The sequence below is a fragment of the Heterodontus francisci genome, chromosome 3 (assembly GCF_036365525.1).
Source record: "Heterodontus francisci isolate sHetFra1 chromosome 3, sHetFra1.hap1, whole genome shotgun sequence".
In the NCBI taxonomy this organism is placed as follows: domain Eukaryota; kingdom Metazoa; phylum Chordata; class Chondrichthyes; order Heterodontiformes; family Heterodontidae; genus Heterodontus; species Heterodontus francisci.
In genome coordinates this window covers 171728527-171753597 of record NC_090373.1, presented here as the reverse complement: position 1 = coordinate 171753597, position 25071 = coordinate 171728527, and the positions used below count along the sequence as shown (strand labels likewise).

The 25071-nt window shown below is 45.3% G+C and overlaps 1 protein-coding gene across 5 annotated transcripts; it reads left to right on the top strand.

The window, feature by feature from the left end:
• The first annotated feature begins 32 nt into the window (after window positions 1-32).
• LOC137364378 (ADP-ribose glycohydrolase OARD1-like) lies at window positions 33-24565 on the top strand. Of its 5 annotated transcripts, none has more exons than XM_068027637.1 (8): window positions 33-168; window positions 8607-8701; window positions 9594-9656; window positions 16672-16754; window positions 17261-17417; window positions 20659-20717; window positions 21392-21504; window positions 23967-24565. In XM_068027637.1, the coding sequence occupies exons 4-8, from the start codon at window positions 16719-16721 to the stop codon at window positions 24067-24069; spliced, it is 468 nt and encodes a 155-aa protein (XP_067883738.1). In that variant the 5' UTR covers window positions 33-168; window positions 8607-8701; window positions 9594-9656; window positions 16672-16718; the 3' UTR covers window positions 24070-24565. The 5 variants fall into 5 exon arrangements, with proteins under 5 accessions (XP_067883738.1, XP_067883743.1, XP_067883744.1 ...); XM_068027644.1 differs by lacking the exon at window positions 33-168 and adding an exon at window positions 7638-7775 and having other exon boundaries at window positions 17264-17417; XM_068027628.1 differs by lacking the exon at window positions 33-168 and adding an exon at window positions 7638-7775.
• The last annotated feature ends 506 nt before the right edge of the window (window positions 24566-25071 follow it).

Sequence of the window (25071 nt, the reverse complement as noted above, 5' to 3'; positions counted from 1 at the left end):
ACGTTCATCTTATCGAAGGCTGGTCAGTTAGTTCCGGTAGCAGGTTAGGTTGATACGGAGATTGGCGGACGCTTCTGGAAGGAGAAGAGAAAAAAAGAGTGCACCGCGGGGGCGCGGAGGAGGAATTCGGCGCGGATTGATATTGGTGGGAGTGCCGCGGTCATTTAGGTACGTGGGTGGGGTTAAGTAAACTTAATCATGTTTTGATCCTTTTCTAAAATCACATTTTGTTTTTGTAACTCGTTTTATGCTACAGAAAGGATACCCTTTCGACGATATCAAGATTTTCGCATTTCGAGATAAACTGAGCGACTCAATTTATCCCGAAAGAGTATTCGAAATATTTTGACAAAATGGCGTCTACAGGAAATGGTTTGGTGGGAGACCAAAAGAGAACTTTTAATTTACAACCTTTTACAGCCCAAATAGAGGAATATTGAACTGTGTAAAGCTCAATTTTTGCTATCAAAAAGGTCATATGTCTCGTGTGCGGAGAGTGATTCCTTCGAGATAACGCCTGGATAAATATTTCTTGTGTTGCGTACCTCCATGGTGTTAAATTAGCAATGATAAAGGGATTAAGATTCATTGCTCGAACAATGACAAAATTGAATGATTATTCAACGTTACAGGAAATTTGGCTGATAATTTAGGTGCGATGGATGCTAATGTTTGAAAGAATATAGACATTTAGGTTGGAGATAAATTATCACCCCAAAATGTTTTTTTTTGAAGTTTTGTCTTTCTCCTTGAAGATGTTGACTCTCTTGCTGAGAACAAGAGAGTAGATGGTGAAATGACAGCCAAAATAACCGTGGGGGATATCACTGGTGTTTTTGACCTTAAACACAGCTTGCTGTTATATACTGAACGTTTGGGTGAGCCTTCAGTATTTCCTATCACTCGATGAGGCAAAAGCTTATTCAAGACTTGTATGCTACTTCCATGCAGTCTCCTTGACTGCCCCCCCCCCTCCTCTTTCCCCCCCCCCCCCTCCTCTTTCCCCCCCCCCCCCCCTCCTCTTTCCCCCCCCCCCCCTCCTCTTTCCCCCCCCCCTCCTCTTCCCCCCCCCCTCCTCTTTCCCCCCCCCCCTCCTCTTTCCCCCCCCCCCACCTCCTTTCCCCCCCCCCCCTCCTCTTTCCCCCCCCCCCCTCCTCTTTCCCCCCCCCCCTCCTCTTTCCCCCCCCCCTCCTCTTTCCCCCCCCCCTCCTCTTTTCCCCCCCCCCCCTCCTCTTTCCCCCCCCCCCTCCTCTTTCCCCCCCCCCCCCTCCTCTTTCCCCCCCCCCTCCTCTTTCCCCCCCCCCCCTCCTCTTTCCCCCCCCCCCTCCTCTTTCCCCCCCCCCCTCCTCTTTCCCCCCCCCCTCCTCTTTCCCCCCCCCCTCCTCTTTCCCCCCCCCCTCCTCTTTCCCCCCCCCCTCCTCTTTCCCCCCCCCCCTCCTCTTTCCCCCCCCCCCCTCCTCTTTCCCCCCCCCCATCCTCTTCCCCCCCCCTCCTCTTCCCCCCCCCCTCCTCTTTCCCCCCCCCTCCTCTTTCCCCCCCCCCCCCTCCTCTTTCCCCCCCCCCCCCTCCTCTTTCCCCCCCCCCCTCCTCTTTCCCCCCCCCCCCCTCCTTCCCCCCCCCCCTCCTCTTTCCCCCCCCCCCCTCCTCTTTCCCCCCCCCCCTCCTCTTTCCCCCCCCCCCTCCTCTTTCCCCCCCCCTCCTCTTTCCCCCCCCCCTCCTCTTTCCCCCCCCCCCTCCCCCTCTTTCCCCCCCCCCCTCCTCTTTCCCCCCCCCCCTCCTCTTTCCCCCCCCCCCCCTCCTCTTTCCCCCCCCCCTCCTCTTTCCCCCCCCCCCTCCTCTTTCCCCCCCCCTCCTCTTTCCCCCCCCCCCCCTCCTCTTTCCCCCCCCCCCTCCTCTTTCCCCCCCCCCCCTCCTCTTTCCCCCCCCCCTCCTCTTTCCCACCCCCCCTCCTCTTTCCCCCCCCCCCTCCTCTTTCCCCCCCCCCTCCTCTTTCCCCCCCCCTCCTCTTTCCCCCCCCCCTCCTCTTTCCCCCCCCCCCTCCTCTTTCCCCCCCCCCCTCCTCTTTCCCCCCCCCCCTCCTCTTTCCCCCCCCCCTCCTCCTCTTTCCCCCCCCCTCCTCCTCTTTTCCCCCCCCCTCCTCCTCTTTCCCCCCCCCCTCCTCCTCTTTCTCCCCCCCCTCCTCTTTCTCCCCCCCCCTCCTCTTTCTCCCCCCCCCTCCTCTTTCTCCCCCCCCCTTTCTCCCCCCCCCCTCCCTCCTCTTTCTCCCCCCTCCTCTCCCCCCCCTCCTCTTCTCCCCCCCCCCTCCTCTTTCTCCCCCCCCCTCCTCTTTCTTCCCCCCCCTCCTCTTTCTCCCCCCCCCCTCCTCTTTCTTCTCCCCCCTCCTCTTCTTTCTCCCCCTCCCCTCCTCTTCTCCCCCCCCTCCTCTTTCTCCCCCCCCCTCCTCTTTCTCCCCCCGCCTCCTCTTTCTCCCCCCCCCTCCTCTTTCTCCCCCCCCCTCCTCTTTCTCCCCCCCCCTCCTCTTTCTCCCCCCCCCTCCTCTTTCTCCCCCCCCCTCCTCTTTCTCCCCCCCCCTCCTCTTTCTCCCCCCCCCTCCTCTTTCTCCCCCCCCCTCCTCTTTCTCCCCCCCCCTCCTCTTTCTCCCCCCCCCTCCTCTTTCTCCCCCCCCCTCCTCTTTCTCCCCCCCCCTCCTCTTTCTCCCCCCCCCTCCTCTTTCTCCCCCCCCCTCCTCTTTCTCCCCCCCCCTCCTCTTTCTCCCCCCCCCTCCTCTTTCTCCCCCCCCCTCCTCTTTCTCCCCCCCCCTCCTCTTTCTCCCCCCCCCTCCTCTTTCTCCCCCCCCCTCCTCTTTCTCCCCCCCCCTCCTCTTTCTCCCCCCCCCTCCTCTTTCTCCCCCCCCCTCCTCTTTCTCCCCCCCCCCTCCTCTTTCTCCCCCCCCCTCCTCTTTCCCCCCCCCCTCCTCTTTCCCCCCCCCCTCCTCTTTCCCCCCCCCCCTCCTCTTTCCCCCCCCCCCTCCTCTTTCCCCCCCCCCTCCTCTTTCCCCCCCCCCTCCTCTTTCCCCCCCCCCTCCTCTTTCCCCCCCCCCTCCTCTTTCCCCCCCCCCCTCCTCTTTCCCCCCCCCCCTCCTCTTTCCCCCCCCCCCTCCTCTTTCCCCCCCCCCTCCTCTTTCCCCCCCCCCCTCCTCTTTCTCCCCCCCCCCTCCTCTTTCCCCCCCCCCCTCCTCTTTCCCCCCCCCCCTCCTCTTTCCCCCCCCCCCTCCTCTTTCCCCCCCCCCTCCTCTTTCCCCCCCCCTCCTCTTTCCCCCCCCCCTCCTCTTTCCCCCCCCCCCCTCCTCTTCCCCCCCCCCCTCCTCTTCCCCCCCCCCCTCCTCTTTCCCCCCCCCTCCTCTTTCCCCCCCCCCCCTCCTCTTTCCCCCCCCCCCTCCTCTTTCCCCCCCCCCCTCCTCTTTCCCCCCCCCCTCCTCTTTCCCCCCCCCTCCTCTTTCCCCCCCCCCTCCTCTTTCCCCCCCCCTCCTCTTTCCCCCCCCTCCTCTTTCTCCCCCCCCGCCTCCTCTTTCTCCCCCCCCCGCCTCCTCTTTCTCCCCCCCCGCCTCCTCTTTCTCCCCCCCCGCCTCCTCTTTCTCCCCCCCCCGCCTCCTCTTTCTCCCCCCCCGCCTCCTCTTTCTCCCCCCCCGCCTCCTCTTTCTCCCCCCCCGCCTCCTCTTTCTCCCCCCCCGCCTCCTCTTTCTCCCCCCCCGCCTCCTCTTTCTCCCCCCCCGCCTCCTCTTTCTCCCCCCCCGCCTCCTCTTTCTCCCCCCCCGCCTCCTCTTTCTCCCCCCCCGCCTCCTCTTTCTCCCCCCCCGCCTCCTCTTTCTCCCCCCCCGCCTCCTCTTTCTCCCCCCCCCCTCCTCCTCTTTCTCCCCCCCCCCTCCTCCTCTTTCTTCCCCCCCCCCTCCTCCTCTTTCTTCCCCCCCCCCTCCTCCTCTTTCTTCCCCCCCCCCCCTCCTCCTCTTTCTTCCCCCCCCCCTCCTCCTCTTTCTTCCCCCCCCCTCCTCCTCTTTTTTCCCCCCCCCTCCTCCTCTTTTCCCCCCCCCCTCCTCCTCTTTTCCCCCCCCCCCTCCTCCTCCTCTTTCCCCCTCCCCGCCCCCCCCCTCCATCCTTGTAACACAGTCATTAAAATGTCAAAAGATCTGAAAAGATCTTGGTAGCTGTCTGACATTATGTTGCAAGAAACAACTTAGCTCAGTAGGTATCATCATCACACGTGAATCATATGGTTTGAGTACAATCTAACATGATTCTTCAGTACTGAGGGCGTGTTTGTGTTGGCGCTGCTGTCTTTTGGATATCAAGGCTGCATCTGGCTGTTCATGTGGATGTTAAAGATTCCATGACATTATTTGAAAACGACCTGGGACTGTTGCCAGTATCCTAGCTGTAAGATATGGTATTAGCGAATTGCTAAACATATTAGTTTTTCATTTGTCCAATCCAGGACCGGCAAACTGTCCTCTCCTTTTGCAGGTCCTACGTCTGCTTGATCTGGTCATTGTTATGTGTGAACTATTGCTGTGTCGCTTCTCAATAAACCACTTGTAACCCCTTGACTCTTCTGCGCAATCTGTGATCCCGCGCCAGATCTTGCGTGCCCGAAATGGGATAACACAGGTTGGGGCTTTACAAGCCTTGCTTATGTGGATTGACATAATTTTGAGGGCATTTCAAATAGGTCAAGCCATGAGTACAATGGCATTGCCATTTAACATAGAACAGTTAATAGCCTGACAAAGAAAGCAGGCATGCCTGGGGTGAAACACATCCTAAAATCTTTTAGAAGAATACAATGGAGATTACAATTGCATACTCAGGCTTTTTGATGATGTCCAGAAACACAAGCTGAACCTTAAAAAGGCCCAAGATAGGTTGGCCTACAGTTAATAAAAAGGACAAAACTAAATAGATAAGTTCGTAAAAGAAAGTGATGGTTGGCAGGAGAGCCTTGCTGTCCTGCACAATTAGTTACACTGGGAACACGCAGCGCTTGACAGGGCATTCTACCCAGAAGAAACTAGAGCCAATACCGTATAGAATATCAATATTAATAACCAAAATTATTCCCCAATACCACCACCAAAAAAAATTAATCATTCATCTGTTGTCAGTAAAGTAATCGTGATGCTAACTGATTGCACAGTTTATCCACAACAGAGACTACACTTTGAAGTTATTATTGTGAAGTACATCCTTTTCTCAAAAAATTTAAGTAGCAATGGTAGGTAGCTGTCTCATTCTTTTGAGTTACAAAAAAGTTCAATTCTAATCAATTGTATGATTCTCCACTGTTAATATTTAGGAACTAGGTTGGAGTTTATTTGTGTATGGCAGCTCATTCCTTTATCTCTGAAAATTACAAGAAAATTTAAGAAAGGCTGGCATTATCATCCTCCGTGCTGTTTTATGCTATTTGTTTCAAGTTGGGACCACTGAGTCACATGCATGAACTTTTTAGGATCATTTGTTTGACCAAGGCGGGAGAAATGCACCGTTATTTCGGTCCCACTACTCCACAGCATATCAATAAATTTTCGCAACTACCAAAGAATAGCCAAATTAGACACTCTGTCCCCCAAAATAAAGCACACCAAACCAGGTTTCTTTAAACAACATTAACTATTTATTAGAAAAGAAATAATAAGTCTTAACTACAAATGAGACAAATCTGTATATATGAAAAGCTCCTCAGTTCCTTAGCCTGCATGCACACAGACATATATTCAAAAAAACACAGTTAACTGGGGGGAAAAAGGATTTTGGTTTGCAGCTGTTTCTTAGGAATAGAAGGAATAATAAAAATAAAACAGTTTGTCAGGTTCTGGTAGGTAATCTTCGGTTGGGTGAGGTGTCCCAGAGTTAAATATTTGGATGCCACTCAAAGTCTCTCTAGGCGAGGTGGATAGGTGTCTTTGGGTAGGTGTTCAAGGCAATTCAACTACAACAGGCGTCACATTGGTCTTTCAGCAGGGGTGAAGCAATCATTCTGCTCAGGACTCTCAGCAGCAATCATCTCGGCTCTAGGATGTCACTGCAGGAGGCCCAACCATCTTCAGTTGCTTCATCAAAGACCTTCCTTCAATCATAAGGTCAGAAGTGGGGATGTTCGCTGATGATTGCAGAATGTTCAGCACCATTCGTGATGCCTCAGATATTGAAGCAGTCTGTGTAGAAATACAGCAAGACCTGGACAATATCCAGGCTTGGGTTGGTAAATGGCAAGTAACATTCGTGCCACACAAGTGCCAGGCAATGACCATTTCAAACAAGAGAGAATCTAACCATCTCCCTTCGACATTCAATGGCATTATGATTGCTGAATCCCCCACTATCAACATACTGGGGGTTACCATCGACCAGAAACTCAACTGGAGTAGCCATATAAATACCGTTGCTACAAGAGCAGGTCAGAAGCTAGGAATCCTGCAGCGAGTAACTCCCTTCCTGTTTCCCCAAAGCCTGTCTGCCATCTACAAGGCACAAGTCAGGAGTGTGATGGAATACTCTCCACTTGCCTGGATGAGTGCAGCTCTAACAACACTCGGAAAGCTTGATTACAATCCAGGACAAAGCAGCCTGTTTGACACCCCATCTACAAACATTCACTCCCTCCACCACCGACGCATAGTGGCAGCAGTGTGCACCATCTACAAGATGCACTGCAGCAATGCACCAAGGCTCTTTTAAACAACACCTGCCAATCCCACGACATCTACCACCTGGAAGGACAAGGGCAGCAGATGCATGGGAACACCACCACCTGCAAGTTCCCTTCCAAGCCACACACCATCCTGACTTGGAACTATATCGCTGTTCCTTCACTGTCACTGGGTCAAAATCCTGGAACTCCCTAACAGCACTGTAAGTGTATCTACCCCACATGGACTGCAGTGGTTCAAGAAGACAGCTCACCACTACCCTCTCAAGGGCATTTGGGGATGGGCAATAACTGCTGGCCTAGCCAGCGATGCCCACATCCCATGAATGAATAATAGAAAAAAAAAACCCCAGCAGTAGAAGCTTTGCTCAGGTTCCAAGATTTCCCAAAATACAGGAGGTAACAGGAACCGCACTGGATGGACTATCTTTCAAATGCAGGATTTCTTCTCAAGAGTTGCAAGTTTTTTTTTTAACAGAGAGAGATCTTTGTCTCTAGTCAGGTCAGGTCTAAATTTCAATATGTCCCCTCTTTGTCCAACTCACTGGTTTTTAAAAGTCCAAAGTGAAAGCAAAAAGCCTTCCTGAGCTGATCACGTTACCAGACAAAGTGTCTCCTCTGTCATTCAAAGTGTTGCTTTGAGGAGGTCAAAGCCGTGGCTGGCTTCCTTGAAACTGCTTGCTGTTCTTATTCTTTTATACAAAGTCAATATCCAAAATTTCCAGCTATTTGCAAGTGTCCAAGTCCACTGAAAATCCTTTGTTCAGTTTCTTAAAACACATGTCTAAGATTTTAGTACAAAAATAAAACATCTTGTCACAATATCCATTAAGATTTTTAGAAAAAAATTCTTTCACTGGTTGCCGGCCTTTACGATCTTGTGAAACCATTCACAATGTTCTTGGCAACTGAGTTAGTTGCTCAGTGCTGATGGCAACTTTTTTTTATTCTTCCAGGGGATGTGGGCATCATTGGCAAGGCAAGCATTTGTTGCCCATCCCTAATCGCCCTTGAACCAAGTGGCTTGCCAGACCATTTCAGAGGGTAGTTAAGAGTCAACCACATTGCTGTGGGGCTGAAGTAGGCCAGACCAGGTAAGGATAGCAGATTTCCTTCCCTAAGGGACATTAGTGAAGTCGATGGGGTTTTTACAACAATCGATAACAGTTCCATTGCTGACTAGCTTTCAATTCCAAATTTTTATTAAGTAATTGAATTTAAATTGTACTGACTGCCAAGGTGGGATTTGAACCTGTGGCCCCAGGGCATTAGCATGGGCCTCTGGATTACTAAGTGAATGTCATTACCACTATGCCACCATCTTCCCTTTGCTAATTCTGATACTTGGGCAAAGCAGTAGTAATAAATAATAACTGGGAGTTTAAAACATTGTAGAGGAAAGCAACAAATTCCTTAATTATTCATCGCAGGAAAATATAGCATTTATGTTTGCCTGGAGTGACTTTCTATGCTTCTGCTAATAGCGGAAAAATAACAGTCATGTGCCAGAAACCTGTGGAAAAAGGCATCAACTAACATTGAAACAGTATAATGAGGTACTTGAACTTAAACCAGTCACCATTTTTTTGTGCAGAATATCGCAAGAAGAAAGCCTGGTGCTTATACAGAGAACTGTACAGTGGAGTTAGTTAAGAGTTGCAATGACCATCAATTTTGTGATTGTGTTTTATGGCCATCTTAATAGAGTGCTGTGCTTACTATCAGAGTGAAGGACTGACAGCACTCGTACCAGGATCTAGCCTACTCAGCACTGACTCTTTAGTAAAGCCAGGGTTGATGGTGTTTGATGTCTAATTTCTGAGAGTTTCTGCAGAAGTGGGAGCTGAATCTGTATATGTAACTGTAAGCATCCTAGAAATTTTCTCTTGAATTGCTTCCCTTTTAATAACTGATGAATACTTTAGGGAAAAACCAACAGAAATGTTACGATGATGAGGATAAAAGAAAACGGAGGGAACTTCTGGAACTGGGGTTGTCCAATGGATTTTCAGCACTGGAGGTAAACAAGAATGGAATTGCAGGTCATGGTAACCATGATCAAGCAGTGGCATAAAGCAGCCAGTGGTTGCTCAGGGGGAGCAGGAAATGTATAAGATTAAAGAAACGTAATAGTCGGTGAGATGGTACAGCTCAACAGGGAAAGTTTATATGTCACTGAGGAAGAAAATGGGATTTTGCAGTTTACTTCAGTATACTGGGAAGATAGGAAAAAGAGTTACTGGTAGGAATATGACTGAGATATGTTCCAGGCTATCACAAAAGAGGAGGTTGATATATTTCAGTAAGAGGTCATAAAAATGAGGGCTTAACTCTCAGTTGTAATTTATTTTATTTTATTTATTTAGAGATACAGCACTGAAACAGGCCCTTCGGCCCACCGAGTCTGCCGACCATCAACCACCCATTTATACCAATCCCATATTCCTACCACATCCCCACCTTCCCTATATCCCCCTACCACCTACCTATACTAGGGGCAATTTATAATGGCCAATTTACCTATCAAACTGCAAGTCTTTGGCTGTGGGAGGAAACCGGAGCATCTGGCGAAAACCCACGCGGTCACAGGGAGAACTTTCAAACTCCACACAGGCAGTACCCAGAATTGAACCCGGGTCGCTGGAGCTGTGAGGCTGCAGTGCTAACCACTGCGCCACTGTGCCGTAATCGTGGGGATTTTAATCTTATTGACACCAAATGGAACATACAGTGGGGAGGATCTCTGCAGCTAAGAGTTTATTGAAGTACTTCAACTGTTTCTTAAACACAGGTGAAATGAGGAAACTCAAGGAGCAAGGTGATATTGGATTTGCTCTTAGCTAATGAGCCATGTTTAATGTGATGGAATATTGGGAGTCAAGTGATCATTTTTTTTTCTTGTTTTGTTTAAGGACTAAACCAGATAGTTTTGTGGTACTCTGCTGTTTCCTGAAGATAAAGAGACTCACTTGGAGGTATGGGATAGAACTAGTAGCTGAAGTAATCCAAAAAAGGAGTTCTCAATTCATACACCTGATCATATTATAAAATTCATCTAGCTATCAGGACATGTGAAAACCCTGAGGATGTGGGGACCAATATAAATTGTCCTGAACAGAAAACCAAAAAATCTAGAGTACAAAAGTGTAACGGAACCCAAAAACTAAAGGGGAGGAACTAAAAAATGCAGTCATCTTAACTGCTCTTATACACTTCCTCATGGCTGGTTTTAGAGCACTGTTGACAGAAAACCTGGCAGTTGATTGCTACTGGCACTCAATCGAGAGAGTATGTAACGCAGGAAAATCCCAGAAGAATACATATTATTCATAATGACACTGAGCAACAGATTAAACTGTTTTCTTCTGCAATTAAAAATCTGAAGAGAAATTGTTTTCCTGATCACGCTAAGAAAGAACAAACTTGCATTTATATAATGCCTTTCACAACATCCCAAAGTGCTTCACAGACACTGAAATATTTTTTGAAGCATAGTCACTGTTATATACAGCAACTAAATATAACTGATGACTTGGTTTCTGTTAATTTCCTATACAATGCCATCATTCTAATCACTCATAGGTTCTCTGCCACACTGGTTTCCAAGGATGTAGTTATGGTTTTCCTTCAGACAGGGGAATGTGGAATTGTTCCCACACTCTCTTGAGTTTATTGTGTTCCTTTTTAATACATTGATATTACCCTGCTCTTTCTCACTGTCTGCCTTTTTCAGAGCAAGGGGTATTTTATATAATAAAAAAAAAGGCCAGCCAGTCTCGTGTGGTGCTATGAATAACAGCTGACTTTTCCGTTAATGCTGCTCATTAAGGAGTGGTTTAAAGATCTCTATGACTGTTGCAGCTGTCCACTGAGCTTCAGATGTGCTGCAGTGCTTCCTGCTCTTTGTGTGACATTGCCCAGTGTCAGTCAGACTCCCTAAGCAGCTTCCTGACAACTATAGCAATTGATTAAAAGCTTTCTATAGTTTTTCTCTTCAGTAATGGGAGTGGATGCTTCATTATTGACCATCAGTAAAAACAAAATGCCATGTCATTCAGTTGATAAATTATGATAATATGTTCACACTGTGAAAGCTGTGCCAGCTGCAAAGCTGCTGATTGTGGAGACTTTTCTCGAAAATTATCTTGTGTTTTGTGGGGCTTCCGGTAACTGAGATAGGCAAGTATTTGCATAATCATGTACCGAAAGTATTCAGCCTGAGCGATTTCTACACCAGACATACTGGTCGATCTCCCTTGGCATTGCTCACAGTACATCAGAGGATAACACCTATGTTTGTGTTACTATTTTTCTTCTGTTTTCTCTGTTCTAATTCTATTTCTCTTTTCTGCTCATCTATGTTTCTCTTTCTTGATTTTTCACCTATTCGCTTTAAATCAGTTGATTATCCTTGTCCACGTCTCAGAACTTTTTTGAAATGGGATTTCATGCCTGATCCAAGAGCAGATTTTCTATTCCCTCTGCTGTAGATTCCTTAATGAATAGGTATTATGATGCTCTGCATCTATGAGAATTCTGGCAGGCGAAGAGAACAAAAACAAAGTACAGAACAGTCAGTTAGGAAAATAGGAGAGAGATGGAAAAGGGGAAAATAGATTATTTTTAAAAAATATCAAATAGACCATTTAACACATAGCCTATCTGCTAAAAGGGAGGAGAATTGCTATTCTGAGAGTCTGTGCTGAATCAGGGTAAATACATTAGGTTGGATATGATAAACAGGATATCATCACAGGATTCATAAAACATGATAAGCAGCCTTATGACATCTTTTAGAAGATTTAGCAGGCCATGAATTTCAATGAACAGCCTTGACCATGGAAGTGGTATTTATGGGGTCATGTTCTCTGAGCGATCCAGTTGTTGAACATCCTGTCGGAATTTAATGCAGGCTGCAAGCAGGAAGAAGAGCTAGTGTGGGGTTGAATAGAAGTGCCCTAAAGAAAGGGAAGAGTTGGTATTCAGATCTGAGCAGCTGCTAGGAAGAGGAACAGAGGAGGATGAATGGCAGTGAAGCTGTAGCATAAGGATGCTGGTCATGCCAGGTTGGGTTAGCTGGGAGATGAAGGTAGTAGGTGTAATAGTGCTGCCTATGGCATTAAGAGAGCTTTTGGGCCAACCATGAAGAAGATCGCCACCCCCCAAGTCTAAATCAGAGGAAACAATCACTGATTGTGACGGGTGGAGCACTACCTAGAACTGTACTCCAGGGAAAATGTTGTCGCTGATACCGCCTTCAATGCAGCCCAGTCTCTGCCAGTCATGGATGAGCTGGACGAACAGCCAACAAAATCGGAACTCAGTGATGCCATTGATTCTCTAGCCAGTGGAAAAGCTCCTGGAAAGGATGGCTTTACCCCTGAAATAATCAAGAGTGCCAAGCCTGCTATACTCTCAGCACTCCATGAACTGCTTTGCCTGTGCTGGGATGAGGGAGCAGTACCACAGGACATGCGCGATGCCAATATCATCACCCTCTATAAGAACAAGGGTGACCGCGGTGACTGCAACAACTACCATGGAATCTCCCTGCTCAGCATAGTAAGGAAAGTCTTCGCTCGAGTCGTTTTAAACAGGCTCCAGAAGCTGGCTGAGCGTGTCCACCCAGAGGCACAGTGCGGCTTTCGAGCAGAGAGATCCACCATTGATATGCTGTTCTCCCTTCGCCAGCTGCAGGAGAAATGCCGCGAACAACAGATGCCCCTCTACATTGCTTTCATTGATCTCACCAAAGCCTTTGACCTCGTCAGCAGACGTGGTCTCTTCAGACTATTAGAAAAGATCTGATGTCCACTAAAGCTACTAAGTATCATCACCTCATTCCATGACAACATGAAAGGCACGATTCGGCCTCATCAGACCCTTTTCCTATCCTGAGTGGCGTGAAACAGGGCTGTGTTCTTACACCTACACTGTTTGGGATCATCTTCTCACTGCTGCTCTCACGTGCGTTCAAGTCTTCAGAAGAAGGAATTTTCCTCCACACAAGATCAGGTGGCAGGTTGTTCAACCTTGCCCGTCTAAGAGCGAAGACCTAAGTACAGAAAGTCCTCTTCAGGGAACTCCTCTTTGCTGACGATGCTGCATTAACATCCCACACAGAAGAGTGTCTGCAGATACTCAACAGGATTGCGGCTGCCTCAACGAATTTGGCCTAACCATCAGCCTCAAGAAAATGAACATCATGGGACAGGATGTCAGAAATGCTGCATCCATCAATATCAGCGACCATGCTCTGGAAGTGGTTCAAGAGTGCCTACCTAGGCTCAACCATCACCAGCAACCAGTTTCTCAATGCAGAAATCAACAAGCGCATGGGAAAGGCGTCCACTGCTATGTCCAGACTGGCCAAGAGGGTGTGGGAAAATGGTGCACTGACACTGAACACAAAAGTCTGAGTGTTTCAAGCCTGTGTCCTCAGTATCTTGCTCTATGGCAGCGAGGCCTGGACAACAAATGTCAGCCAAGAGCTATGTCTCAACTCATTCCATTTTCGCTGCCTCCAGAGAATCCTTGGCATCGGGTGGCAGGATCGTATCTCCAACGCAGAAGTCCTCGAGCTGACCAACATCTCCAGCATATACACCCTACTGAGCCAGCGGCGTTTGAGATGGCTTGGCCATGTGAGTCACATGGAAGATGGCAGGATCCCCAAGGGCGCATTGTACAGCGAGCTTGTCACTGGTATCAGAACCACCGGCCATCCATGTCTGCTTTAAAGATGTCTGCAAACGTGACATGAAGTCCTGTGACATTGACTACAAGTCGTGGGAGTCAGTTGCCAGTGATCACCTGAGCTGGTGGACAGCCATAAAGGCGGGGCTAAAGTGTGGCAAGTCGAAGAGACTTCGCAGTTGGCAGGAAAAAAGACAAGTGCAAGGAGAGAGCCCCGACAACCAATTTTATCTGCAGTGCCTGTGGAAGAGTCTGTCACTCTAGAATTGGCCTTTATAGCCACTCCAGACGCTGCTCCACAAACCACTGACCACCTCTGGGCGCTTACTCATTGTCTTTCGAGACAAGGAGGCCAAAGACCAGAAAGACTGTTCAGAGGCCTATATTGCAAGGTAACAGTAAATTAAGTATGTAGGCAATCAGATGTTAAAACGAGGCATGACTAAATTGTGACACAGGAAATGGGTTTGACAGGAAGTGTGTGTAATTGTAAGTGAATTTTATGTAAGGATCGTAGTAAAACGTTTTCATAAATATATACATATCTGCCACTGTTCAGTCCTAAGACTACCTTGCTGCCAAGAGTGCTCCTGGACATGTTAAATTATGATAATGGTAACCCATGACCCAATTTTCCATTGCAATCATTCTTTATCCATGCCTAAAATATAATCTGAAATTATTTTTTATTTTAAATTTGAACCAGCCCTTTAGAAACCATCTAAAGTGCATTCTTCTCCATTTCAGTTAAGCTGCAGGAAAAATTGTACACCTTTTGTACACCTATTATCAGATCACTTATTTATGATTGACACATTGACACAGTTTGAAGAGAGGATTTTAAAAGGACATAGACAAGTTCGTGGAAAGGAATGGGAGCATACGCTGGTTGGAAAGATATTGAAGGGTGTGGATGAGCAGAGAGACCAAGGGGTTCAAATACGTAATTCCTTGCAAGTGCATATCGGTAAAACTATAAAAAGGCCAATAACATTGTGTATTTTATATAGAGTATAAGAGCATAGAGGCAAATGAATTTATGTGTGGTGATGTTTAGGTCATAATTAAGCAACAGAGATCTTATGCCAGGATGATGCCACAGAAACTTGAGCTACTCAGATTATTTTCCTTGAAGTAGGGAATTTTTAAGAGGAGAATAAGTCGATATTTGTAAAAGACTGCGTTTGCTGACAATGCAACCACTAGGCGCTGTACTAGCACATGCACAAATGCAGCCTCATCCACTTGAAGGTCACTGTCTGTGTCGTTCAGGCAGCTGCCAGAATTAAAGATGGCTCTGCTCAATTTATCACAGAAAAGCAACTTCAATCCATGGCATCACAGATTGGACATGTTTGATACATGGAGAACAATGCGCTGTTTCAAGTCTCAGAAGGACAGCACCTCTGACAGTGCTGCACGCCCTCCGTAATTCTGCAGCCACCCACAATCCTGCTTTCCGGCCGCTCACTTGTAGCCTGCTTGCTGCGCCACTTCCCTCCTCTTGGCCACTCGCTCCTACATCACCCCTTGCAGCCCACTTTCCTTCTTCGGATGGAGTGCATGGCAGAGAGGAGGGAAGCGGCCCGCGGCCAAGAGTGAGCATCTGGAGGGATGTTGGGGGTGTGGGGAAGAGCGGCAGAGAGGATAGAGAGCAGCGGAGGGTAGATGCGCAGAGAGTGGCGGGGGCGGACGGTGGCTTAGTCAGCAGCCAGAGAGCGGTGGTGGGGGGGGGGGGGGGGAAAGAGAGCTTTTTTCTGCGCATGTGCCATTTACTGTTTTCCTGTGCATGCACCAGTTAGTCCTGGCAAGGAAAGATATAGGCTGCGCATGCACAGCATTCAGCGCAGGAGACCGTTTGCGCATGTACGCGGCTTGGAGTGCTCTGATGATGTCGGCGGGTTGCTGCATTGTCAGGAGGCACTGTTCATAAAATTATGAAGTGTTTTGAAAAGGGGAATAGGGAAGGTCTGTTTCCTCTTACTGGTGAGTGATAACAAGGGGTCATTAATTTAATTTAGGTTTGGATTGCTAAAGCAAATGGCATATCTCTATGCAAGAGTTTTCAATGTCAGTCTGCTTTTGTGAGAATGGTCCATACAGATTTAGCATTCATACCTATAGCGAGAAAGGACAAATTGGAGATTGGGTGAACAAATCTATTCTTAACTTCTGTAGAGCAGGTAATTCAGAAAAACCTTAACGCAGAATGAGAACAGAAGGAGTAAGAAAGACTTGCATTTATATAATGCCTTTCGGGATGTCACAAAGAGCCAGTTAAGTACTTTTGAAGTGTTCGTATTGTAAAGTAAGATAAGCAACATCCAATTTTACACAAGGTCCCAGAATCAGCAATGTGATGACCAGATTTTTTTAAAAAATAATATTAGTTGAAGGGTTAAAAATTGGATACGACACAGGCAGAACTCCCTGCTCCTCTTCAAAATAGTGCCATGGGATCTTGTACATCTACCTGAAAAGTTTACCAGGGCCTCGGTGTAGTGTCTCAATTGAAAGGCGGCATGTACGATGGTGCAGAACTTTCTCAGTACTTCTTTGAAGTCCCAGTGTAGATTTTGAGCTCCAGGCTGGGATTTTATCAGCCCCAGACAGGTGGCTGGTAAATGCTGAGGGAGCCATACTGGGAAGGCTCCCTGATGCAGTCATGCTGCTGAGCAGGTCTCCCAGATTGCTGAATGGAGGCGGGCAGGCCATTTGGAATAATTAACAGCCCATTTCCCAGCCTGTTGGCATTTCGCCAGAGGCAGAGCAGCTCCACACCCACGGCTGAATGGGGAGGCTGCCAGCTGCACGGAGGCAGCCTCCCAGCAGCTTCCCGGGGAGGGGGCGGCCAGAAGCAAATGCTGCCGCTGGAGGGGACTGCTCTCGGCCACCTAATTTTATTAAAAAATTTAAAATTAAATCTTCTTGAGGGTGTCTCTATGTTCTCCAGCATGCCTCAGCAGTGACCACCTCTTCCGTTGACTTTGCTGAGAGTCCAGAGTAGCCGGACCTATGGGCCAGCAGCATGGAGAACCTGTCCACCATCCTTAATTGGATGGCAGGACTGTCGGTGGCAAGTTAGGAGGCCGCTTCCAGGAAAACTGTCAATGTGGGCTCAGGACCTGTATGTGGTCCCAATGTCGGCACATTGCCTCCTTCCCCCCACCCCAGATAAATTCCGCCCCAAGTCTCTGGAGTAGGACTTGAACCCACAACTTTCTGACTCGTGAGAATGCTACACGTAAGCCACAACTAAGTGAATATTGCAGTTAACAATACTTATTTTTCAAGGTTAAAGAAGGCAGTGGTACAAAGTAAACTGGAAGAAACAACGAAAAATGACTAGTTCCTCAGAGAACCCACCAGAGGGCAATGTAAGTATAGTCCCACTGACTTGAGTTTTCTGCACTTTTTCATCTTTTCTGTGCGTCCTCTGTTAAAGTCAGTAACAGTCTACTAATCATGGAGTCGTTTTTGAAGCTAAAAATGAATTATTCAATATTTTGAATTAATAAACATGACACACAGTTTAGGAACTTAGTGTTTAAAAATGGGTTATCAGATTATTTGAATTGTGTAGTGCTTGCTGTGGTATGATCTTGTGGGTAACCTTGTCTGAGTGGCCACAAAACAGTTACTGGTTCCATGGATGTGATAAAATAGCATGTGGATTTCAATGAGTAAGCAAGCTCCATGATCTCAATGTCCTTTTCCTATTTCTAGTTTCTTGCTTTCTCTGTTCCTTTTTTTAAAAAAAAAAAAGTTGTGAACTGTATTGAGGCTTTCAACTGAAGAATATTCAACTATTAAAAAGACTTGTGGGAATAAAAAATGTTCCAAGTACCGTAAACCTCTAACAATGTCTTTTCATTGGCAACAGCAGAGCTTTGCAATCTGTTACTTGAAAGGTGATCTATTCTCATGCCCAGAGAAGGATGCATTAGCGCATTGCATCAGTGAAGATTGTAATATGGAGGCAGGAATAGCAGTCTTATTCAAGAAGAAATATGGATGCGTTGAGGAGCTGCAGAACCAGAGTAAGAGAGTTAAAAATTATAGAAGTCATCTTAAATTGCCTTGCACCATAGAAATGGGTATGCTGTTGGTATGGCAAAGTCTTTTAGACCTACCAAATTCTTACCCCTTTGAAAAGAAAATCAAGCAGCAGTTCTTTCAGAAGCAGTATGGTGCTCCATTCTCTAACCAGCCCATGTTGGTGTTTATCCTTCATTTGAATAGCAGTTCTTCTCTCGTGTCCTGTGCCAATATCCTTTATTTCCCTTTCTTTCAGCCACCTATTTAACCTGTTCTTAAATGTTGGCATGGTTTCTGCTTCAGTCACGAACTCTGGTAATGTCATCTATGTAAAATATTTCTCCAATTCGCAATCCTAAACTTTTTGTAGTTTAATCTTATATCTGTGCCCCCTCTTTCACCCCACCTTCCATTCATCCCCAGATATTTAGAAACATGATTGAGTTTTCCAAAATCATAAAAGGAATTGCCAGGTTAGTTCGAGAGAGGTTCTTTACTCAGAAGTTGAGAAGAGAATTAGGAGAGATGAGCTTGAATGCTAAATACTCAATGGAAATAAAATGAAAAATGCTGTGACTGCAAAGCGGTCAGTCAGAATTAGAATTAGAACATTACAGCGCAGTACAGGCCCTTCGGCCCTCGATGTTGCGCCGACCTGTGAAACCATCTGACCTACACTATTCCATTTTCATCCATATGTCTATCCAATGACCACTTAAATGCCCTTAAAGTTGGCGAGTCTACTACTGTTGCAGGCAGGGCGTTCCACGCCCCTACTACTCAGCAGTTGTGTTAGGAAGAAAGATGCTTTTGTTGGGACCTCATCATAACATTGGTGGGTTCTGATAGAGTAGCACGAATAAGGTTGTAATCTGGGGAAGTCACAAGCTGAGGCTAATTTCAGTAACTTAAATTGGATGGCTCATTGCATTATGAAGTAGAATTGCAGAGAGTACTGAAAATTTTGCAGTTGAAGTATTCAAAGAAATTGGGCTGATTCAGGTTCAGCAGCAGTAAAAGATTCATATGTTTGGCATCAAGGCGGGAGGGGAACTGAAATAATGTTTATGGATTTTGAATGAGAGGATGAGCTAGACTCTTGACCCTTGTTCCATAGTCACAGTGTGGAATTGAGGGTTGCCTTAGAAAAATCCATACCTCAATTAGTACTTGCCCTCCTAGCTAGAAGGGTGCATGCTAGTAAATTATGTGCAGGAGAAGTTGAAAGGTTGGGAGAGATGGAGAATAAGTCAGCATTGTTGCTTTTTAAAAACACCATCTTTTTATACCAATAAATAGTGTTCCAAAGTCAATGGACCCGGAAAAATTGTGTTCCTGCAACCTTAATTGGGAAGCCAGTGCATAAATAGGTCATTCGTACTGTTGGACGCAAATAACTGTTTGTGAAGATTGATGAAAATAGAGACATGTTGTCGAAGCTTTTCGTCTTGCACTCATCAGGACAATCCGCAAGAATACCAATGTAAGGGAAAGCAACAACTTTATACTGTATGACGAGAGTGCTGATTTGTTGGCAAGTGAACTCTGATTGGTAGAGACATTGCCATGGAGAATGCACCAGTTGACTGACAGTTAACTGCTAAGCTTTGTTTGAAATTTAAACCAGGCAGCTTGACAGCAGCATCCTGTTAGCAGCGAAAAATTTGAGCAACAGATGAAGCTAGCTGTTTCACGCTGCTACTGTGCAGTAGCAACACGTGTGGTGTTCACCATTAACAGGATGTTGCCATCAAGCCAAAAAGACGTCCTGCCTATCACACAAATGAGTAACGTGATATCTGAATTTCAATGCGAGTGTGATGCTAGGTATATAGGCTGTACGTCCCAATGACTGGCGGATAGTATCAAACAACATGTCCCTTCCGCAGTTCGCAACGGTCAAGGTACAAGCCGTACCCAACCAGCCCGTGCTTGCAAAACTCAAAACGCAGTGTCCGACATTAGAAGTGACTCCGCGATTGGACAACGTTTGCTAAATAATCCTCAGTGTGCTAAGAATTACTCTGACAACCAATTTAAGATTGTCAGTTGGGCTTGCAGTGTGGTGCGTTTGCGTGTACTGGAAGCTACATATATTAATACACAGGGCCCTATTCTTTGCATACAGAAAGAACATGTACACACATTGTGCCTGTTTCAGCTAAACAAAATCAGTGACAGCCATTCACAGGTTTATTGGTCAAAGCATTGCCCTGGGGAATCAGAATCAAGCTGCCTGGTTTAAATTTCAAACAAAGCTTGGCAGTTAACTGTCAGTCACCATAAACTGGTGCATTGTCCATGGCAACTCCTGTACCAATCAGCACTCTCTTCTCATACAGTATAAAGTTGTTGCTTTCTCTTACATTGGTATTCTTACAGATTGCCCTGAGGAGTGCTAAAAGAAAAGATCTATTTTCAGCAGTACTCAAGTTCTGTCCTACCAAATGACTATTTATGAAGAATGATGGAATCTCCACAGTAGTGATGCCAAGCTCAGTAAAACTACATGAAGATTGAACGTCTAGCTACATATACATAAACATAAAATTTGATTCAACCGAACTATATTTTTTTGAAAAAACTTTAGAATGTAACAACTTATTCAAACCCATCACAATAGCAGCTCTAATTGCAGTGCTGCATGATGATGTCTGGATTTGGACTTTCCAATATTTGGTCACGAGCACAATCACCTGAATGTCATATGCATTCCATAGCCAATGCTTCCTGCTTGATTCACTTGAGGCATAGATTAAAATCTTTCATCAGAGGTTTGCTGAGAAAGCTGTTAAGTGTTTACAAAGACTATAACAGAATTCTATTTTTCAAACACCATGTATGGAAATAAATAACTAACCTGTTTTTAGTAGAAAAGCTAATGCTATTGCTTTATCTATACAATAAAAGTCCTCTCCAAGCTTCACACTGTACCTAATTTGCCCTACAACTGTTCACTGGCATGCCTTGCTCGTTTCTGAGAGTGAGCTGTGGGCTAAGTCATGATCTGTGACCATTGGCATATGTTTAACTGCTAATACAATAAATGGAAGGTTTCCTCTTTCTACAATAGGATTGGAAATGGACTTCATTGTTGGTTCTTATTTGGTCCCTTTTCGTCAAATCAGACTTCTATTTCCTAATTTAATATATGATTAATTCATGTTGCTTTGTCATCAAGTTGTTGCACCTTCTTTGCATTTATGCATTAACAAAATCATTTTTAATTGATTTTCTTTACAGAAAAGAAGACTGGAGAGGTGGCAATGCTGCAGAAAGATCAGAGATATATTTACTATTTGGTAATGAATCCAGCCATATTTGTAACTGAGTCGTAGGATCATTATTTACCATTTAAAATATCTAAATGTCATGGAAAGATCCAGAATAATTTGGAAAATAGATTTTCACTTGATTTTTTTGATGTCTTGATATTAAATTTTATTTTTTCAAAGTACAGCACACCCATTGATGTCACAAGATTGTGGTATACCCCCAAGTGCTTAATGAAGTAACTGTTTTCAATGTTTTTGTTTGGAAAAAAAGCACCATAAAAAATATAGCACTTAATCTCTTTTTTAAAAAAAAAAGTAGTTGGCTTATGTGCCAAGTTTACTGGGGTTCAAGCTCTACACTTAAACCCAGCGACCTTATCTTATGGCTCTGTTGCAGCTCTGCCGTTAGTGTTTGTATAATCTTCGGCTATCATTTGGTGTTAAACGAAGCTTTAATTCCCACTTTTTGATGCTTTTAGTTATTGACCCAATTGAAAGGTGCCAAGTTATTGTTCAGTTATGAATATAATATAAAAGTTGTAATATTTTTCTTATCTACCTGCTTTTCTTGTATTTACTTAACCTAAGTAATCCTGTGCATTTGAAGATAAACTGAAGAAAATTTCCACTTTAATACCGCCTAGTCGTCATTGCCTACCTTGTTGCCTGATATTAAGAGGTTTAATTTTTTTTTTTTACAGATCACTAAAAAGGTGGCATCAGATAAGCCAACTTATGACGATCTGCAGAGCAGCCTCAAGGCCATGAAGAACCACTGCCTGAATAATGGAGTCTTGCACATCTCAATGCCTATGTAATAATGATGGAAAAGTTGAATTTGTTGATTTTACTACAGTTTTATCATATTTGTCTGTTTTGTATTCCAGATTAACCTTGGTTATTCCAATGTCCTCTTGTCTGGCCTATAGTCCTCAACCCTCCGCAACTTACAGCATTTCCAGATTTGAGGCGCCAGTATCCTGTCCCACACTGAGTGTCTCTCACTTATGACCCTTCTGCAAATTAATGTACACTGGCTTTCTGTTCTCCAAGTGCTATATTTAATATCTCGTCCTCATCAGATTCCTCAACAACCTTGCGCACCCTATTTCTGCAACTTCCTTCACCCTTTTATCTCCTACCCCCTGCCCCCCACCCCCCCCAAAAAAAATACAAAGCTTCGATCCCTTTACTTTGCTTCAATCTTTAATGGTAGAGCATTCAGCTACTTTGTTTCTGTTGTCTTAAGCTCCCCCCTAAACACTTGGGTGCTTCCCCTTTTATTTCCTCTAAAGGTTTCTGTAAAATTCATCTTTCTGACCAGACGTTATCATCTTTTCTGATCTCTCCCTTCGTGCTTTGGCACCCATTTTCCTTTCTATTTCCATTGTGAACTGTACATTGCTGTACAGAACTTTAGTTAGGCCACACTTAGAATATTGCGTGCAATTCTGGTCGCCACACTACCAGAAGGACGTGGAGGCCTTGGAGAGGGTACAGAAGAGGTTTACCAGGATGTTGCCTGGTCTGCAGGGCATTAGCTATGAGCAGAGGTTGGATAAACTCGGATTGTTTTCACTGGAACAACGGAGGTGGAAGGGCGACATGATAGAGGTTTACAAGGTTATGAGCGGCATGGACAGAGTGGATAGTCAGAAGCTTTTTCCCAGGGTGGAAGAGTCAGTTACTAGAGGACATAGGTTTAAGGTGAGAGGGTCAAAGTTTAGAGGGGATGTGCGAGGCAAGTTCTTTACACAGAGGGTGGTGAGTGCCTGGAATTTGCTGCCGGGGGAGGTGGTGGAAGCAGGTACGATAGCGACGTTTGAGAGGCATCTTGACAAATACATGAATAGGATGGGAATAGAGGGATACGGTCCCCGGAAGTGCAGAAGGTTTTAGTTTAGGCAGGCATCAAGATTGGCGCAGGCTTGGAGGGCCGAATGGCCTGTTCCTGTGCTGTACTGTTCTTTGTTCTTTGTGAAGTGCTTTGAGAAGGTGGGACACATAAGAGACAAGATTCAAAGAAGCACAAGATCTCTGAGGGTTGTAGGTTTGGAGAAGGTTATAGAGATAGTGAGGGGCAGGACCAGAAGGGATTTATACAAAGGGATGTAAATATTAAAGTAGAGCCATCCGTGGTATGAGTCCCCACCAGGCTCGGGTGAGTTCACAATACTGTTTGAATCATGCATTAAACATGTATATAGTAGAGAAAGACCAGTCTCACCACCTCAAACAACATGTTGGCTAATCATAATGCATGCATAGCAACTATGAAGAAGTCTTCAGAACAAGCAATTCTGTCCTGGTCACAGGATGATGATGGTGTTGACAATAAGAAAAAATATTTTTTTAAAAAATCAAGCAATGGGAAAATAGAAAGCTGACAATTGCTCTGTTCATACTAACTGTGAGCACAGAGGATCGAATTAGAAATCACTGAATATGAAGCAGACTCTACTCAGACTGATTTTAGAAATTCAGCTAGCATGCAATCAGCTTTTTTTATTTGAACAGCATTCAGAGCTTTGAGTTTAAAGAGAGCAGATGAAATTTGTGTTAATTCTTCACTGAAGTTGTAGCTGCACTTATAAAGGAGATGGTGGCGTGCAGAGAACCTAATGAAATGTTTGCCACATCAGTAGTTGGTTACAAGAGGATAGTCAGTTGATCAGTAGCTCTTTTGTATTATATAATTACAACAACGCACCGATTTTTAGTAGACCAGCTGGAAGGCATGGTATGAGAAGGCTTTCAGTAGAGAATGATATACATGCTGTGTGAGGTGCAATGACAGGACTAATAGAATAATTGCATGGTATATTAGCACCTGAGCCATCCAGTTGGATTCATGCAGGCATTTGGGACCCACAGCATCATAAGAATGCAGTCAGATCCTGATTTTTGGGTTTCACTGGTGAGTTTGTTTAATTTGCATCTTTTCGCTTTTAGACTGCCGGCAGGTTCAGAAAAACTTCTGGGTGTTGCAATGCCATTTGTCTTTTTCCTGTTTGCTGACTCCCACTCTATGCCATGCATTACTAAAAGCTGCCTTTATTTCAGCTCGTTGAGACACAGAACTCTGATGTCTGGCCTAATTATCTCAAGATATCTCATATGTTGCTAACCCAGTTGCAAATAGTGAACTTATGCATGGCACAACAAGTGTTAAATCTTCACTAACCTTTTGAGATTTAGCAATTTTTAATTTTAATGGTGTTTTTTAACTCAGGATCTGGCTACACACAATTATGAACATTACTGTTTTCTCTACAGGATCGGATGTGGACTGGACAACTTGGAATGGGACAAAGTTTCTGCAATAATTCAAGAGATTTTTGAGAATACAAATATTATAATCACTGTGTATTCTTTGTGAGGATGCTTATTATGACTGTTTTTTAAACAGTATACATTCAGGTATTCTATATAGTTAGTTGGAGTTATTGGGGACAACTGGATATGGAATAATGATTCAAGTGCTTTTGTTGGTTGTCTGTTTGATTCTTATCATTTGTTGGCTAATGTTAGTTTTGAGATGTCAATAGAAGCAAATTTCTAAAAAATTGCTTTTTGTTTATAACATTATCAATAAGTTCATAAGATGTGGAATGAAATATGTCTTTTAATAGAAAGCAGGGGAGGGCCTGTTTTCCACTTGTGAATCACAAATTTTCAATGTTGTGCATTCCACAATTTCTTTGAATTGTCAGTTTGAGAAAAACAGGCATGTTCCATTTTGTTAGAATTTCCCCTCCATAATTTGAGGTAATTCAAGAATTTTTTTCAGTCTGAGATTTGTCAAAATAAAAAACTCTCAATTTGAGTGAACCTGTTCACATGTTCTTATTGAATAAATTCCTTCTACTCTTCCAGTTTGTTGTTGAGAGACTGTTGTTGCCATGGAATTATTATTCTGATGATCAGTATTTTGTTCTGTTACTGTTGACATAGGAACAGACCATTTTGCCCAACGGTTTTATGCTCCACGCTTGACTCCTTCCACCTTGCTTCATCTCACCATATTCGTATGTTTCTATTCCTTTCTTTCTCCTGGACTTCTCTTCCCCTTAAATGCATCTATGCTGTTTGCCTCAACAACTCCCTGTGCTATTGAGTTTCTGACCACTCTGAGTAAAGAAATTTCTCCTGAATTCCTTTATTGCATTTAATAGTGATTAGCATATATTTATGGTCCCTAATTTTGGATTTCCTCACAAGTGAAAACAGCTATGACTACCCCTTAAAACCCCTTCATAATTATAGCAATCTCCATCAGACCACTGTTCAGTTTTCTCTCTTCCAGAGAAAAGAGCCGCAGCCTGTTCACTTTTTCCTGATAGTTGTGTACTCCGTTCTGGTATCGTCCTTGGAGAGCATT